This window comes from Suncus etruscus, chromosome 9, assembly GCF_024139225.1.
Source record: "Suncus etruscus isolate mSunEtr1 chromosome 9, mSunEtr1.pri.cur, whole genome shotgun sequence".
Taxonomy (NCBI): domain Eukaryota; kingdom Metazoa; phylum Chordata; class Mammalia; order Eulipotyphla; family Soricidae; genus Suncus; species Suncus etruscus.
In genome coordinates this window covers 97,466,402-97,484,068 of record NC_064856.1, presented here as the reverse complement: position 1 = coordinate 97,484,068, position 17,667 = coordinate 97,466,402, and the positions used below count along the sequence as shown (strand labels likewise).

The following is a 17,667-nucleotide window of genomic DNA, read 5'->3' as shown; positions in this document are numbered from 1 at the left end:
GGAATACTCCTGGCTATGCGCTCAGAAATCGCTCCTGGCTTGGGAGACCATATGCGAGGCCAGAGGATGGAACCACTGCCTGTCCTAGGTTAACGCATGCAAGGCAGACACCCTATCACTTGCTCCACTGCTCCGGCCCCCTTTTGTGTTTTGTTTTGTTTTTGAGAAATTTTTATTTCTTCTGTTTTTATTTTTAATATTTTTTTATTTTTTTAATATCTTTATTTAAACACCGTGATTACAAATATAATTGTAGTTGTATGATTACAGTCATGTAAAGAACACCCCCTTCACCAGTGCAGGATTCCCACGACCAATTTCCCAGATCTACCCACTCCCCACCCCACCCACACCTGTACTCGAGACAGGCTTTCTTTTTCCCTCATTCATTCACATTGTTATGATAGTTTTCAGTGTAGTTATTTCTCTAACTGCACTTATCATTCTATGTGGTGAGCTTCATGTCATTAGCTGCACCTACATGGGAGAATAGGGGGAAGTAAGGGTTGGGACTGAGGCAGTAAAATATTAGAAATGAGCTTTGTAGGACAGTATCAAGGTCCCAATACAAGATGGATATTATGGATATATAGAATATATGCACACAATACTATCAATATGAAAACAAAGAGAAAAAATTTCCACTGACTGTCCCAATTTAAACCAGTGCTAGAACAGCCTGCCCTCCTTCCAGAGCGCATTCCCATTAGTGTAGGGAGAGATAGGGGGAAAGCCTGTTGACCCCTATAGAGTCCACCTAGACCGGTGCCCAGGGAAAAACTGAAGTCCAGGGGAGAAAAACCCTATACCTGGCAAGAGCTGGTCTCCAGAATCAAGGACGAAATCGGAAGCCAGATGTCTGCCCGCCCTCCTCCCCATGCGCCTCCCCCCTGGAGTACAGAGGGAGGGGGGAACCTGAGGACCACTAAGAGTCCACCTGAACCCACTTCTGGCCATCTGAGCTGGCACCTAGGGAAGGCCTGGAGTCAGGAGAAAAAGACAAGGATGGCTGGGGGCCTGCCAAGCCTCCCAGCACTCCCCAGGCTAGGGAGAAAGGCTCTGGTATGGGGCCTCCCCAAACCCCATACCTGGCAAGAGCTGGTCTCCAGAATCAAAGAGGAAACCGGAAGCCAGATGTCTGCCTGCCCTCCTCCCCATGCACTTCCACCCTGGAGTACGAGGGAGGGGGGAACCTAAGGACCACTAAGAGTCCACCTGAACCCACTTCTGGCCATCTGAGCTGGCACCCAGGGAAGGCCTGGAGTCAGGGTTTGGTTTTGGTTTTGGGGCCACACCTGGTGACGCTCAGTGGATAATCCTGGCTATGTGCTCAGAAATTGCTCCTGGCTTGGGAGACCATATGCGAGACCAGAGGATGGAACCACTGCCTGTCCTAGGTTAACGCATGCAAGGCAGACACCCTATCACTTGCTCCACTGCTCCGGCCCCCTTTTGTTTTGTGTTTTGTTTTGTTTTTGAGAATTTTTGTTTTTTAAAAACAGACCAAAGGGGGCTGGCGAGATAGCGTGGAGGTAAGGTGTTTGCCTTCCATGCAGAAGGATGGTGGTTCGAATCCCGGCATCCCATATGATCCCCCATGCCTGCCAGGGGCGATTTCTGAGTGTAGAGCCAGGAGTAACCCCTGAGCGCTGCCGGGTGTGACCCAAAAAACCATAAATAAATAAATAAATAAATAAATAAATAAATAAATAAATGAATGAATGAATGAATGAATGAATAAATGAATAAATAAATAAATAAATAAAAACAAGACCATAGGGGTTAAAGAGATAGAGAGAAATTATAGCAACAAGGTGCTGAGCACAGGACCAAGTAGTAAGCCCTGTATGTATGTGGATGTGACTCCAGAACCTTAAAAAAAAACTATTCGGGACCGGAGAGATAGCACAGCAGCGTTTGCCTTGCAAGCAGCCGATCCAGGACCAAAGGTGGTTGGTTCGAATCCCGGTGTCCCATATGGTCCCCCGTGCCTGCCAGGAGCTGTTTCTGAGCAGACAGCCAGGAGTAACCCCTGAGCATCGCCGGGTGTGGCCCAAAAACCAAAAAAAAACAAAACAAAAAAAAAAACTATTCATTAGGCCTTGGGATTTATTTTAAGTCTTAGAGCATATGCCAAGAATGTGACGTCTGCAGTTTGATCGCCAGCACTACAAGAACTCCCCCAAAACAAACAAACAAAACCCTGCTAGATAAGGCCTTGGTAACCCCTTTCCCCAAGTGATAACTAGGTCAGGGATATGACCCAGGGTAGAGTTCGTGCTGTGCCTGTGTCAGGCCCGAGGGTTTGGTCTCTGGCAGTGGGGGCTGCAGTTCCCTTGGACCACTGCCCCTCACTGTCACCTATGTGTAGATGATCCTGGGCGCTGGCCAGCTCTTCCAAGCTCAGCAGGACCTGCTGCACCGAACAGCCCCCCTGGTCTTATCTTACTACCTCGTGAAGTGGGCAAGTCAGTGCCTGGCAACCGATGTTCCAGTCGACACACTGTGAGTGTTCTCATTAGTTAAATAAATTATGTTACTATTCTCTCCCATGGTCATGAAAAGCTTTTAATGTCATGTTGTACCACAATTTGTCTTTTCGATCATAACTTTCAGAGGTTTGGGAAATGACCCAGAGGGCTAGAGCACATACATTGTGGGAGTACAGGAACCCATTCTTTTTTTGTTGTTGGTTTTTGGGTTTTGGGCCACACCCGGTGGTGCTCAGAGGTTACTCCTGGCTCTGTGCTCAGAAATTGCCTCTGGCAGGCTGAGGGAACCATATGTATGCCGGGAATAAACCCAGGTCTGTCCCAGGTTGGCCTCGTAGAAGTGAAACACCCTACTGCTGTGCTAATGCTCAGGCCTCAAAATGGACAGCCATTCCTTTTTTGTTTTTTTTTTTTGGAAACCCATTCTTGAACGTGGGATCAAGAGTAGCTCCTGAGCACTGCTAGGTATGATCTCAAACAATTGTTTTCTTTTAAGATTGCAAAAACTTTTATTGTTATTCTGGGGGTCATGCCCAGCAGTGCTCAGAGGCTCCTTTCGGCTCTGCTCCAGGCAGTTCCCCCACAGCTCTGGGGAGCCATGTGGTACCAGGGTTCAGCCTTGACTCCTGCCTGTATAGCATGTGCTCCAGACTTTTGAGTGCCCTCCCCAGCTCAGGGCTGAACATTGTCATAGTGTAAAGAGGAAAATTGAGTTCTGTGATTCACATTTTTAATAATAAAACATCCTGGACAGGAGCGATCCCTCAAAGGTACTGCTCAGTCAGTCTCCTGAGCCTAGCTGGGTATTGGGCCCTGCCCAAAGATTAAATTTCCTGTTTGCTTTGGTAAGTTATTGGGTTTATCTTTTTTTTGGTTTTGTTTTGGTTTGGTTTTTGGGTCACACTCAGCAACGCTCAGGGGTTACTCCTGGCTCTATGCTCAGAAATCACCCCTGGCAGGCTCGGGGGACCATATGGGATGCCGGGATTTGAACCACCATCTTTCTGCTTGAAAGGCAAAAACGCCTTGCCTCTATGCTATCTCTCCGGCCCCGAAGTTAGTGGGTTTAAATGCATGGGGCAGGGCCAGAAAGATAGCATGGAGGTAGGGTGGTTGTCTTACATGCAGGAGGACAGTGGTTCAAATCCCAGCTTCCCATATGGTCCCCTGAGTGCTGCCGGGTGTGATCCAACCCCCACCCCACCCCCCAAAAAAAAACCCAAACAATGCATGGGGCACTCAAAACTTTCTGCTGACCTATAGAGATCACTAAGTGCTCAACTACAGCTGAACATGTTTCTAGGTTTTGTGGTGCCATCAGTGTTTTTTTTTTTCCCTTGGTTTTTGGGCCACACCCGGTGACACTCGGGTGACTCCTTGCTATGCGCTCAGAAGTCGCTCCTGGCTTGGGGGACCATATGGGACGCCAGGGGATCGAACCGATGTCTGTCCTAGGCTAGTACTGGCAAGGCAGACACCTTACCTCTAGCGCCACCACACCGGCCCCATCAGTGGAGTTTTTACATGCAGTGTGTCCACTAAATTGATAGTGTTATCAGCACCATCACTTGCTAGACTATCGGTTTTCATGAGTTAATTTCCTCATCTCTTGTTCTTTCCTCACAGGGAGTCGAATCTCCAACACTTATCAGTGCTGGAACTTACAGACTCTGGCACTTCCGTTGGCAATAAACTCGGTAAGGACTGGTCTGTGTTCAGCTTTCAATGACATCAAGTGCATGTTTATGAAGTGGTTTTATGTGAGGCAGAGCGATGGCATAGGAATTAAGGCCACTGACCCCTTTTCAGTTCTGGAAATAGCATGTGGTACCTTGAACCTCTGGAATCTCTCCTGAGTATAGAGCCTGGAGCAGTACTAGGGATGTAGTGAATGTAACTCCCAAGTTTTCTTTTGCCACTTTTGCTTTGAACAGGTTGATTAGTTTCTGATTTCAGTTTTAATATATATATTCAGAGAATGAAAGATGTTGCAATGATTGATTTGACAAAATTTAAGGAGCCAAAAAATTATTCAGAGGGTGGGAGCACATGCACTGTATACACAGGATCCCAATTTCTGTCCCCAACACTGACAGCTATGCCCCGAGATGTGCGCCCTTCCAACCCTGCTGGGCCTAAGCAGCACCGCATCTCCAGATGATGATTTTTCAAATGCTACAATATGGTAGTTTTTATTTTTTATCTAAGTCTCTAAAGGATTCCTTCTTGCTTGAGAAATAATCTGAAGTATTTATTTTATGTCTCTCCGAGATTCTGAATCTTGAGACTTAGCCAAAAGGAACTTAAGTGCAGTTGGACCATAGGAAAAAAAATGACAGTCTGTTGATGCCTATAGCCTATGAGTCACATTTACAAGGAACTTCCATGGATACTCACCACTTTCACTGGCATTGTTACTGATTAGATTTTGGAATAATGGTCTTTGTTTCAGTGGCAAAAATGACTTGACTTAATTGAAAATTAGGATCGTTATTATGGTTGGTGATTGTCCTTTTGCCTTTGAAGTCTCTAGCCCTCAGACGATTGTGGAGTTATTCTTCCAAGAAGTTGCAAGAAAACAGGTTGTGACGCATCTCTTTTCCCAAGCCAAACTGCCTCTGAACCAAAATGGGATGAATTGGCCTGAAATCATTACTGCAGTTACCAATTACGTATTGCAACTGTTGTATCCTTTCATTTGAAAGCCAGTTTCAAGGGCTGGGAGGTGAGCTGAGAAGGCTGCATTGCTCTGCATATAGGAGCCACAAGTTCCATCACTGTCTCTGATTTCTTCTATCTGAAAACTTTGAATTCTAATTCTCCCAGAGAGTTGAAGATCAGTGAAAGGTGCTTAATCCCCAATAAAATGTGGTAATGATCATTCTCAGATGTGACCCAATTTTTGGGGGGGAGGGGGTTTGGGTCACACTGGCAGTGCTCAGAGATTATTCCTGATTCTGCACTTAGAAATCACTCCTGGCAGGCTGGAGGTGGGTGGGTGGGGGCACCACATGGGATGTTAGGAATCGTACCTGGGTTCGTCCTGTTTTGGCCGCATGCAAGGCAAATAGCCTACAGCTGTGCTATTGCTTCAGCCCCAAATTTTTGCCCTTTTTTTATTTTGGGGCCACACATGGTGACACTCGGGTTACTTCTGGCTATGCACTCAGAAATTGCTCCTGGGGGACTATATGGGATACCGGGAGATCGAACCATAGTCTGTCCTAGGCTAACTCGTGCAAGGCAGATACCTTACCCCTTATGCCACCGCTCCAGCTCCAATTTTTGCTTATTTTTGCTTAAGAAAATGAATCCCATAGGGCTTGCACCTAGATCCCTTTTCGGATATTATTTGTCCATCAGATATTCGCGGAAGGTTCTGTGTACCAGTACTTCATTAGGTGCCAGCATTATTAGGCCCAGCAGCTTGCAAAATGTCCCCACTGGAAATGAAAGTGACTCTGGGTACACATCCCCTGAAGTGCTTATGGGTCCTTTGTTCCTTTCACTTTCCTGTGTATTATCTAGAGCAGGGGTCTCAAACTCAGTTTACCTGGGGGCCGCAGGAGGCAAAGTCGGGGTGATCCTTGAGTGCAAAGTCAGTAGTAAGCCTTGAACATTGGGGGGTGTGACCCAAACAACTAAAACAAAACAAAACAAAACAAAAAGATTCCTCTAGGGCAGGGCCACAAAATGTTGTACGGAGGACCGCAAACGACCCGAGGGCCGCAAGTTTGAGACCCCTGATTTAGAGCAATGGAAAGAGTTTATGTGTAGCAATCTTCTTTGCTGTTGTTTGAAAGCTTTTTCATAGTTTGATTCCCTATGTCTATATTTCAGTTTTGCCAGAAAAAGTTTATTAATTTCCTTATCCAGTGACTTAGATGGCCCAACAACCCTGGTTCTCTCTTTCTAGAATGTTTGATGGGAAACTGTCAGTATGTCCAGTTGCAGGTGAGCACTGTTAAAATATATATAATATAATAGATATTAAATTTTATATCGACTTATTAATATTAATGTATTAATATTTGTGGCTTAGTCATTTGTGTAAAGAATGGGGCAGAGAGATAAATTTGGGGATCATGATGCCCACCTTCCAGTTATTGCTGCCATTGACACCCACTCAAACACTCATAAAGTGGAGGGACTTCTGACATATTTTCTTTCTTTTTTTTGGGGGGGGGCCACACCCAGTGACGCTCAGGGGTTACTCCTGGCTCTGCATTCAGAAGTCACTCCTGGCTCAGAGGCCATACAGGACGCCTGGGATCGAACCCAGGTCTCTCCTGGATCGGCCGCAAACGCCCTAACTGGGTTGATAATAAGGGTATAGTAATTTAAATTTGAGTGTACCAACACATACTGCAGAGAAATTCTGTTTAGAGGCCAGACCCAGCAATGATCAGGAGTTACTTCTGGTTCTGCACTCAGGATACCTAAGTATAGGAATGAACCCTTAGTGTAGCTGGTTGTGGCCCAGGAGTCAAAAAAAAAATGATATAAGGGGCCGGGTAGGTGGCGCTGGAGGTAAGGTGTCTGCCTTGCAAGCGCTAGCCAAGGAAGGACCTCGGTTCGATCCCCCGGCGTCCCATATGGTCCCCCCAAGCCAGGGGCGATTTCTGAGCACATAGCCAGGAGTAACCCCTGAGCATCAAATGGGTGTGGCCCAAAAACCAAAAAAAAAAAAAAAAATGATATAAGTAAGTAAAAAGATGGTTGGGTGGGGGGGATGGTTTTGGAAATACAGCTTCTGTCCTATTCTCTTTTCTCCCACTGAAGAAATTGGAATTGAGCAGCTCCTTAAGGATTATTTACTTGCTAATCTAAAAACTCTTTTTCTTTCTTAAGGATTACATCCAACTGCTCCATCCCTGGTGTCAAGCCAATGTCGGCTCTTGTCGATTTATGCTGGGACGATGTTACCTGGTCACCGGAGAGGGACAGAAGGTAAAGTTTGATGGGTGGACACCTGGATTGAGAAGAGGCTACTTAGTTTCTGCCCAAATGGAAGGGGCTGAGAGGCTAGAGCCCTCTGCATGAAATAAATGAAATATAAGGAAGACTCATAGTGGTCAGAGTTCTGTCCTGCTTCTTTCAGTACCTTGCAGGTTGACTGGGATAAGGGAAATAGCCAAGTTCTTTCTGTCTGTATCCCAGGAGGTAGGTCAGCAGTAGATTACTGGCTTTGCATGTGTGATAGCCTGGATATGACTCCCTCAAAACATTCTATTGTATGACTTTTGATACATACAGAAAAGTTTAGAGACAACATACCTACCATATTTTCCGGTGTATAAGACGACTTTTGAAACAAAAAAAAGTCAACCGAAAATCGAGGGTCGTCTTATACGCCGAGTATATCCCGAAAAATGTTTCAATATGCTGCTAAACGAAAATTGTCTGAATATTGCCACAAAACGAATTTTCCAACTCGATCCTGCACCAATCACTGCAAGGCTGCTCAGACTGCCTCTCTAACTCAGCCATTCCAAGCAGGCTTTTGATGCATGCAAATTAGACAATGTTCTGCTGCTCAGATTGGCCAGAGTCAGAGAGGAAGTCTAGTACAGTATAATCTTTGGACCTTTGCTTGTTGTGATTGGCTCACAGTGGTACATACAGTTGCAGCACATGAACGTTCTGTCTGATACAGCGAATATAGGCCTAAACCTATATTTTAACTGCAAAAACGCCAGAAAATACGATAACTACTTTATAACGTGTTTCTTTTGTTTGTTTGTTTTTGTTTTTGATTTTGTTTTTTGGGTCACACCTGGCAGTGCTTAGGGGTTCCTCCTGGCTCTATGCTCAGAAATCGCTCCAAGCAGGCATGGGGACCATATGGGATGCCAGGATTTGAACCACCGTTCTTCTGCATGCAAGGCAAACACACTACCTTCATGCTATCTTAATTATCTTATCAAAGTTTAATTTCTCACTAATAGCATTGAAGTCATGAATAAGTTACCAAGCTACAAAGTTCAATTCTTTTTATTTTTAATTTTTTTTTAATTTTTTAAATTTTTTTTTTAAGTTTGATTATTCCTTCTTTTTATTTTTTTTTGGGGGGGGGGCCACACCTGGCAGGGCTCAGGGGTTACTCCTGGCTGTCTGCTCAGAAATAGCTCCTGGCAGGCACGGGGGACCATATGGGACACCGGAATTCGAACCAACCACCTTTGGCCCTGGATCGGCTGCTTGCAAGGCAAACGCCGCTGTGCTATCTCTCCGGGCCCTGATTATTCTTTCTTTTCTTTTGGTTTGTGGTTTTTAGGTCAGGGTCACACCTGATGGAATTCAGGTTATTCTTGGATCTACACTAAGGAGTCACTCCTGGCAGACTCAGGACCCTGTGGGATGCCAGGGATTGAACCCAAGTCACCTACTTACAAGCAAGCACTTATCTTCTGTACAATTGCTCTTGCCCTAAGTTTATTTGTTCTATAATCAAATAGAACTTAGAATAGCAGTAGGCTGGACCAGTAGTACATCAGGTAGTGCACTTGACTTGTACATAGCTGATGTGGGTTTGATCCTGGCATCCCATATGGTCTCCCAAGCAGCACCGAGCACTCTCCTGAGTGCAGAGCCAGGAGATTGAGCTAAAGAACTTCAGGGTGGCAGAAATTTTGCCTGTGGTCAGCTACCTAGAATATTTTTCTCTTTCTGCATTTCTTAGTTTATGAACCGCTAACTCACAGTGTCTAGTTCAGAGACACACTATCCCATGTCTTGATACTGTTTTCTTAGCTAATCAGCATAGACGTTTATTGGTATCCTTTCATTTCTCCAGGCTCTGGAATGTTTCTGTCAGGCTGCCTCTGAAGTGGGCAAAGAGGAATTCCTGGACCGGCTGATCCGGTCAGAGGACAGTGAGATTGTGGCTATGCCCAGACTGCAGTATTACGATAAGGTACATGATGCCATGCTTGGTCCATTGAACCGCTTCTATACAAGTTTATCTGAACCTTATTATTACTTTGCTGTTTGGGAAGAAAAATATAATACATCTCTCTAGATTTTTAAATGAAGAGAAAAATTAATTTGTCTAATGAAACTGAATAATATATTTGATGATTGGTGGGAAGGTCCTCCTGGTAGTATTCAGGAAGGTCAAGGGCCAGTGATTCTTCGCCAACTAGGTTTCTCCACACAAAATTTGTGGATGTGGCATTGCAGTGCTAAGGGGTGTGCTAGGCCACCCCATCAGTAATGGAGGCTGCCGGGGTCTTACATAGCTGTGCTTTAAGGGAATTGGATCCATTTCTGGCACTCAGCTATTTTTCAGTCTCCCACAATAGGACAGGCGTTTTGGGCTGCACTTGGCTGTGCCGGAGATTGAACCTGGGTTAACCACCTGCAAGGCAAGCATCTAGACCTTTGTACTATCGCAACCTCAGAGATAATACTTCATTTCATTTTTTGGTTTTGGAGGACCACTCCCACTGGCGTTCAGGGCCAACTCCTGGCTTTGCTCTCAGATATCCTCCTGATAGCTGGTGTTCTAGTTTTCTTTACCCACTGTACTTACACTGTACTTCTCCAGACCCAAACCCAGAATATTTTCTGGGTTGGTTTTTTTGTCCATATCCAGTAGTGTTCAAGGTTTATTCCTGGCTCTGTTCTCAGGGATCACTCCTGGCTGTACTCATGGACTATAAGGGATGCCCAAGATTGAACCTGTCTTGGCAGCATGCAAGGCCAAAGCCTTAACTGCTTCTCTTATCTCTCTGGCCCCAAGATACCAGTTTTAACAGTTTTGAGGTTTGGCTTGGTTTTTGGGCCACACCTGGCTGGCCTCGGGGGTTACTCCTGGCTCCTCATTCAGAAATCGCTTCTGGCAGGCTTGGGGACCATACGGAATGCCAGGAATTGAACCTGGGTTCATCCTGGGTCAGCCACGTGCAAGGCAAATGCCCTGCCACCATGCTGTCGCTTCAGCCAATAGTAGTTCTCCCCCCACCCCATGGCCCACCCCGGCCACCTCTTAATAATACAGTTTTTTATTTTGTTTTGTTTTTTTGGTTTTTAGATCACACCCAGCAGCGCTCAGGGGTTACTCCTAACTCTATGCTCAGAAATCACCCCCAGCAAGCTCGGGGGACCATCCTCCTGCATGTAAGGCTAATGCCTTACTGCTGTGCTATCTCTCCGGCCCCAATAATACAGTTTTGATTGAGTTTTGTTGTGTATATCTGCCTATGTCATTCATGTAAAACATCAAGGTGTAATCTCTACCACTTAACTATATCCCAGGCCCTAGTAAATGATTTTAACTGAAATGAAATCTCTTGATACTATTTTATTAGCTAATCAGCATTAGACATTTATTGCTTAATAATAATCTTGCTGCTATCCCTAGAATTAATTGGTGATGCTCTAGTTAGCCTTAGTTTATCATTGGCTCCAGGGTTTCCTTCGTGACCGTTTTTCCTCTTTTTCTCTGATCTTGCAGCTATAAAAAGTGACCTTTTTACTGTCATATCTAAACCAAGCACATACAAGCTTGGCCTGGAATGTTCTTGCACCTAGATTTATTGTCTGCAACTACTGTATTATTACCTAGCTGCTGTTATTATTACTCTGGCCTTCTGACTTTATGTTTTAATTCTAAGTTTATCCAGAAAGACATACATATTGGGGCCGAGAGATAGCACAACAGCAGGGTGTTTGCCTTGTACGTAGCCAACTCAGGACAGACATTGCTTTGAATCCCAGCACCTCATATGTCCCCCAAGCCTGCCAGAAGTGATTTCTGAGTGCAGAGCCAGGAGTAATCCCTGAGTGGCACCGGGTATGACACCCCCCCCCCCCAAAAAAAAAGGACATATTATCAGGGGAAATTAAAAAGATGAGGCCAGAATGATAGCATAGCAGGTAGGGCGCTTGCTTTTTATGCAGCTTACTTGGGTTTGATCTCTTGTATCCTATATGGCTTAGGCACTTGCAGGAGTAATTCCTGAGTGCTAAACCAGGAATAACTCAAGTACCACCAGGTATGGCCCAACAAAGAAAAAAAATAATAAGGCCAGATGCTGGAAATATATCGCACAGCTGGTAGGATTCTTGCCTTTCATGCAGCCTACCTGAGTTTGAACTCCATCATCTCATATAATTCCCAGGCCCCCTTGAAGTGATTCCTGAGCACAAAGCCAGGAGTAATCCTTGAGTGTGACCCCCCCCCAAAAAAAAAAGTTTTTAGTTTTTGGGTCACACCCTGCAGTGTTCAGGGGCTACTCCTGGCTCTATGCTCAGAAATCGCCCCCAGCAGGCTCGAGGGGCCATATGGTATGCCGGGATTTGAACCACCATTCTTCTGCATGCAAGGCAAATGCTTTACCTCCATGCTATCTCTCGGGCCCCACAAAAAAGTTTTTAAATTAAAAAATGAAAGGGCTGGAGTGATAGCACAGCGGTAGGGCATTTGCCTTACATGAGGCTAATCCAGGATGGACCTCGTTCGATCCCCGGCGTCCCATATGGTCCCTTGAGCAGGGGAGTGATTTCTGAGCATGTAGCCAGGAATAATTGCTGAGCACCACTGGGTGTGGCCCAAAAACAAATGAACAAAAACAAACAAACACAAAGAAATGAAATAAGGGGCCCGGAGCGGTGGCACAAGCGGTAAGGTGTCTGCCTTGCCTGCGCTAGCCTAGGACGAACTGTGGTTCAATCCCCCGACATCCCATATGATCCCCCAAGCCAGGAGCGATTTCTTTTTTTTTTTTTTTTTTAATTATTTTTAATTATGAGAACAATGATGCAAAGAAAGAGGACAAGGTAAAGTTACAGTGGGAGGACAATCATAAACAGAGTTCTCAAAAGAAATCCCCTTTCTGACGCCTAAATTTTGAACTTACAGTCAAAGAACGTTAAGAAAAATAAAACAGGGGCCGGGTAGGTGGCACTGGAGGTAAGGTGTCTGCCTTGCAAGCGGTTCGATCCCCTGGCGTCCCATATGGTCCCCCCAAGCCAGGGGCGATTTCTGAGCACATAGCCAGGAGTAACCCCTGAGCGTCAAACGGGTGTGGCCCAAAAACCAAAAAAAAAAAAAAAAAAAAAAGAAAAATAAAACAACCCATGTCCCCAGATTGTAGTACATTATATTTTCTTAGCAGTACACAAAGCAATATAAGGCCATGAAATTTATGTGACTCCTTAAACATTGAAGGCATAGTATTTTTTTTTACATTTTCATGAACATGCATATTAGTTTAAGTTAACATCAAAAGTTTAAGGTTTAAAGTCAAAGGAGCACAGTAAAAACGGTGTTAGAGTGGCAAATATTGTTTGCATAGGCCCACCAAAATATGGGGGACATGGAAAAGAAAAGCCTTGGCCTAAATACAAGGAGACCCTACCCCTGAAGATTCCTGACATAAGACCAACTCTAGGCTCCAGGCAAACTAGTTTGTTCAATCCAAGTCATTGTCTGTAGTGCCAATACAGTTTTATTTTGCATGCAGTCTCTATTGTTGGCATCAGGTTTCTGTATTAATGATCCTGGAATCTGCATATCCTACATTAAAGTCAGGCTGGTGTAGAGCATCCTCTCGTTTCACCTCACAATTAAAGGGCAGTGCAGAAAGCCCTGTGCAGTAAGCAGCTCGTTGTTGTTAAGTCTTCTCAGTGTTGGCCGGAGAGATAGCACATCAGTAAGGCGTTTGCCTTGAAAGCAGAGGACATTGGTTCAAATCTCCAGCATCCCATATGGTCCCCCGAGCCTGCCGGGGGCGATTTCTGAGCTTATGAGCCAGGAGTAACCCCTGAGCGCTGCCGGGTGTGACCCAAAAACCAAAAAAAAAAAAAAAAAAAGTCTTTTCAATGTTAAGGGAAGTCTCTTTTGAGTAGGTCGATGTCAGCAGCGGTAGGGTCTTCCCTGGTAGAGGATTGTTTCCAGGTGATGTTACAGACAACCTTGGATGTTTCTTAGATGGCTTCCCTAGATCAGGGGTGAATGGAGAATGCCCATTCTTCTGAGGCCTGTGCCAGGTCATTATGTCAATGTTCAGGGTGTATGAGATTTGTGTGTTCCCATCTCTATTAGAGAAGAACTTATTTGTATGTATAGTATTTTCCCGTTTTAATGTGTCTATGCAAACAAGAAATAAAGTCACGTGGCGTTATTGGTTTATGGGCGTAAGAACACGTCCAAAAATACCCGTGACTTGGTTCAAACATAAGAATTAAACTGAGGGACTCTTACCAAATTCCCTATTGAACAGCCAGAAAAATGAGCTTTTGTAGGGATGTGCGAAAGGTCAGAGTACAAAATGGACATTCTGCATACACAAAAACATAATTCAAGGATAGGGAGTACTATTAATGTATCTTGAGTGCGCGGGTAAGAAATTACCAGTGACTTCTTTAGTGCAACCGAGCAACTCTAAGCACCCACAAGTTAAGCCTAGAGTAACTTTCAAGCTCCTCCAACGGACCCACCTCGCTGGCTTGCCCACGCATGTGGCCCAGGGGAAGCCCTGGAGATCCGGAGCAAGGTGGCAGAGGGGTGCTGGGGTCACCCAAGTCCCGCACCCCCCCCCCCAGGCCTGGTTAAGAAGGCCTTTGGCATGGCGGAGGCCTGCCGAACCCCATGCTGGCAGACTCCCGGCTCCCAGGAAGGAAAGAGACCTTCAAGAGCTGGGAGGCTGGAAGTTCAAAGTCCCAACCCTAACTGAGGAGCCGGGTGGGGAATGGGGGAAAGCCTAGCAGGGGTCCTCAAACTTTTTAAACAGGGATCCAGTTCACTGTCCCTCAGACCATTGGAGGGTCTGATATAGTAAAAACAACTTATGAACGAATTCTTATGCACACTGCATATATCTTATTTTGCAATGAAGAAACAGAACAGATACAAATACAATATGTGGCCCGCGGGCCATAGTTTGAGAACCACTGGGCCCTAGGGTAACCTTCAAGCTCCTCCAAGGGACCCACCTCGCTGGCTTGCTCAGGCATGTGGCCCAGGGGAAGCGCCAGGAGTGATTTCTGAGTGCATAGCCAGGAGTCACCCCTGAGCGTCACCAGGTGTGGCCTCCAAAAAACAACAAAACAAAACAAGGAAATGAAATAAAACAACCTGTGACTTTTAGTAGATGATTGAACTGGGGTTTGTTCTTTTAATGGATAATCACAAATTACAAGTATTCATTCAGTCATAAAACTATATTAGGAGCTGAAGTGAATGTACAGTGGGTAACTTGCATGCAGCCAACCCAAGTTTGATCTCTGATACTACATATTCCTTCAATACCTTTAGGAGTGACCTCAGAGCAGAGCCAGGGATGGCTCAAAAACAAAAAAAAAATTTTTTTGACCATATTGGCTTACATATCTTTCACAGTAGTATTTTAGGTACATATTAACATTGAATCAGGGGAATTCCCATCACCAAATTTGTTCTCCCTCCACACCCGTTCCTTTCCTGCAACCCATATCCCCCACCATCACCCCTTGGGCTGCTAGAGTAAGTGGTCCCTTCTGTGTCTAGCTTACTACTAGTGATCATATATCTGTTTGGTCCTGGTACCCTCCCTTGTTTCCCCCTCTATTTGAGAGGTGGAGCTAGATAGTTCAAGTTATGTGGTTTTGTTTGAAGAAAGGAAAAGCAATAGAATGGGATAAAAAAAATCAAATAGGCTGAAATGGGCGGAGTCCTTCTAGATGCTTTCAACCTCAGTTTGAGAGAGGACAAAAACAAATATTTTTATTTATATATGTATATATAAATATATATTTATATATAAATAGACACACTGATTCGAAAAAGCAGTCAGTGAGTGGCATAAAGGAATTGGACAGGATTTTGGAATGATGATAAATGAATCATAGTTTTTGTTTGCTTGTTTGTTTAGTTTGAAGTTTAGTTTTTGGGTCAGACCTAGTGGTGCTAAGTGACCATATGCTTCCAGTGATGGATCCCAGGCCTCACCCATGCAAAGCATTTATGTCAGCCTATTGAGTCAACTCTCAACCCCTTTTTGATCTCTTTGGTCTTATTTATTCTTGGGTGTAGGGTGCATTTGAATCCCACTTGTCAGTGCTAAGGGGCTATTTCCCCACTCACTATTTGGGGAGGTGAGTGAGGTGAGGCCAGTTCCAGTAGTGCTAAAGGAACCATGCAGTCAATAGAAGAGATCAAGGCCAAGCCTTTTACATGTAGAGTTTTTTACTAGCCCTTGGCACCTAGATGATAATTCTTACCCTGGAATTGGCCTTTTGTTTCCTTTATAACATCCAAGTAGCAGTATACATGGGGTCTGTTATTTCTAAAATCTTCTTCTTTTTTTGTTGCTGTTTTGTAGATACATCCTGTCTTTTTTGGGGGGATGGGGGGTCATACCCAGCAGTGCTCAGGGGCTACTCTTGGCTCTCTGCTCAGAAATCTCTCCTGGCAGGCTCGGGGGACCATATGGGATGCTGGGATTCGAACCACTGTCCTTCTACATGCATGCAAGGCAAACACCCTACCACTGTGCTATCTCTCCGGCCCTTGCACCCTATCTTGTTCAGAGCTACTTCTGGCTCTGCACTCAGGGATCACCCCTGGTGGTGTTCAGGGGGATTGAACCTCTGTGGACTGTATGCAAGGCCATTGAACCTCTGTGGACTATGCATGGCCAATGTCCTACCCCTGCTGGACATCACCACTCCTGCCCCTAAAATCATCATTTGACTAAAAAGTATAACCTTTAAAAAGGTATGTTCCCAAAAGGGATCCAAGTATATGGTGGTGTGAAGGAGTGGTATAGCTTAATATAAATAAACCCCAGATAAAGGTATAGACCAAAGTTAACCCATGGAAAATAAGAGAACCAAACTTTCAACAAGTGCCCAGGGGTCACTACTGCACCCAAGAATCACTCCTGGCTGGCTCAGGAAAACATGGGATGCCAGGGATTGAATCTGGATTGGCCACATGCAAGGCAAATGCCCTACCTGCTGTACTGTTACTGCCTAACCCCCAGTTGGTGGTGAATTGCTGGAAATCTATTCTGAGCCCCTGAATATTGCTTGTTTAGGTTTCTAGTTGACACCCATGTGTGCGCTGAAAGTCAAAGACCACCTCCAATAACGCTAATGCAAAAGGGAGTTTATTTAGTTAACCAAGGTCTGAGCCTCATCTAACTAAGGGAGTCTAGGCAAGGACCCCAAGTCAAACTTCAAGAATTTTATATAGAAATCACAAGCAAAATAACAGTACAGTTATTTCATTGTATAGATGGCTTGCTTAATCACTGATTCTTCTGGCTTAACTTGGATTGTCTAGGGATACTGTGATTCAAACCCTAGCTATTAAGGATGCTCTGAGTCAAACCCTGGTTGTCAGGGGTTACTCTGATTCAAACTTTGGTTGTCAAGGGAACCTTTTCAGATAGAACATTCCAAGCTCATTCAAACCATTGTACCTTATTCCCGGAAGGCACCAACTTTGTTGTATTTCTTAGTTAACTCTCTGCTTTTAGGTAAGAGTGCAAAAGTATACTTTACTAGGGTTTAGGCTCGTCTTAGTCTAGAGTTGTTTGATTTTTTTTTTTTTATATTTGGGCTACACCCAGTGACGCAGAGGGTTTACTCCTGGCTATGCACTCAGAAATCACTCCTGGCTTGGGGGACTATATGGGATGCCAAGGGATTGAACCGCAGTCTGTCCTAGGCTATAGTGGGCAAGGCAGACGCCTTACCACTTGCACCACTGCTACAAACCTAGTCTAGAGTTTCTTTTTTGTTGTTGTTTTTGGGTCACACCCGGCAGGTTTACTCCTGGCTCTATGCTCAGAAATCACTCCTGGCAGGCTTGGGGGACCATATGGGAAGCCAGGATATGAACCACCGTCCTTTTACATGCAAGGAAAATGCCCTACCTCCATGCTATCTCTGGACCCAAATCTAGAGTTTCTTATTATGGACTTAGGAGGGGGATCAGGGTCCTTATGCTTGGAAGAGATCCCCACCCCTCAGAGAAAAAAAATAGCATTCAGATTTTTTTAAAAAGGAGGAAGTTTAGCTGCCCAAATAACTATGTATTTTTAGTTTGGAGCCTCACCCCTTGGTGCTCAGGGTAGACACCAGGTCTCCTCTCTACAAAGCATACACTCAGCCTAGTGGTCTCTCTCTGGCCCCTGCATCCATTTCTCTTTCAACAAATAGCTGCTGAGCACCTTCTATGCCA

The 17,667-nt window shown here is 45.0% G+C and overlaps 1 protein-coding gene across 2 annotated transcripts in view; it reads left to right on the top strand.

Moving 5' to 3' along the window:
• Nucleotides 1-17,667, top strand: part of NUP160 (nucleoporin 160) — a 71,791-nt gene that overhangs the window by 26,913 nt on the left and 27,211 nt on the right. For both annotated transcript variants that reach the window (XM_049779568.1, XM_049779567.1), the window contains exons 18-23: nt 2,372-2,505; nt 4,119-4,189; nt 5,019-5,178; nt 6,377-6,446; nt 7,344-7,442; nt 9,289-9,408. In XM_049779568.1, the coding sequence (XP_049635525.1) occupies nt 2,372-2,505; nt 4,119-4,189; nt 5,019-5,178; nt 6,377-6,446; nt 7,344-7,442; nt 9,289-9,408 (654 nt within the window). The remainder of the gene's footprint in view (nt 1-2,371; nt 2,506-4,118; nt 4,190-5,018; nt 5,179-6,376; nt 6,447-7,343; nt 7,443-9,288; nt 9,409-17,667) is intronic.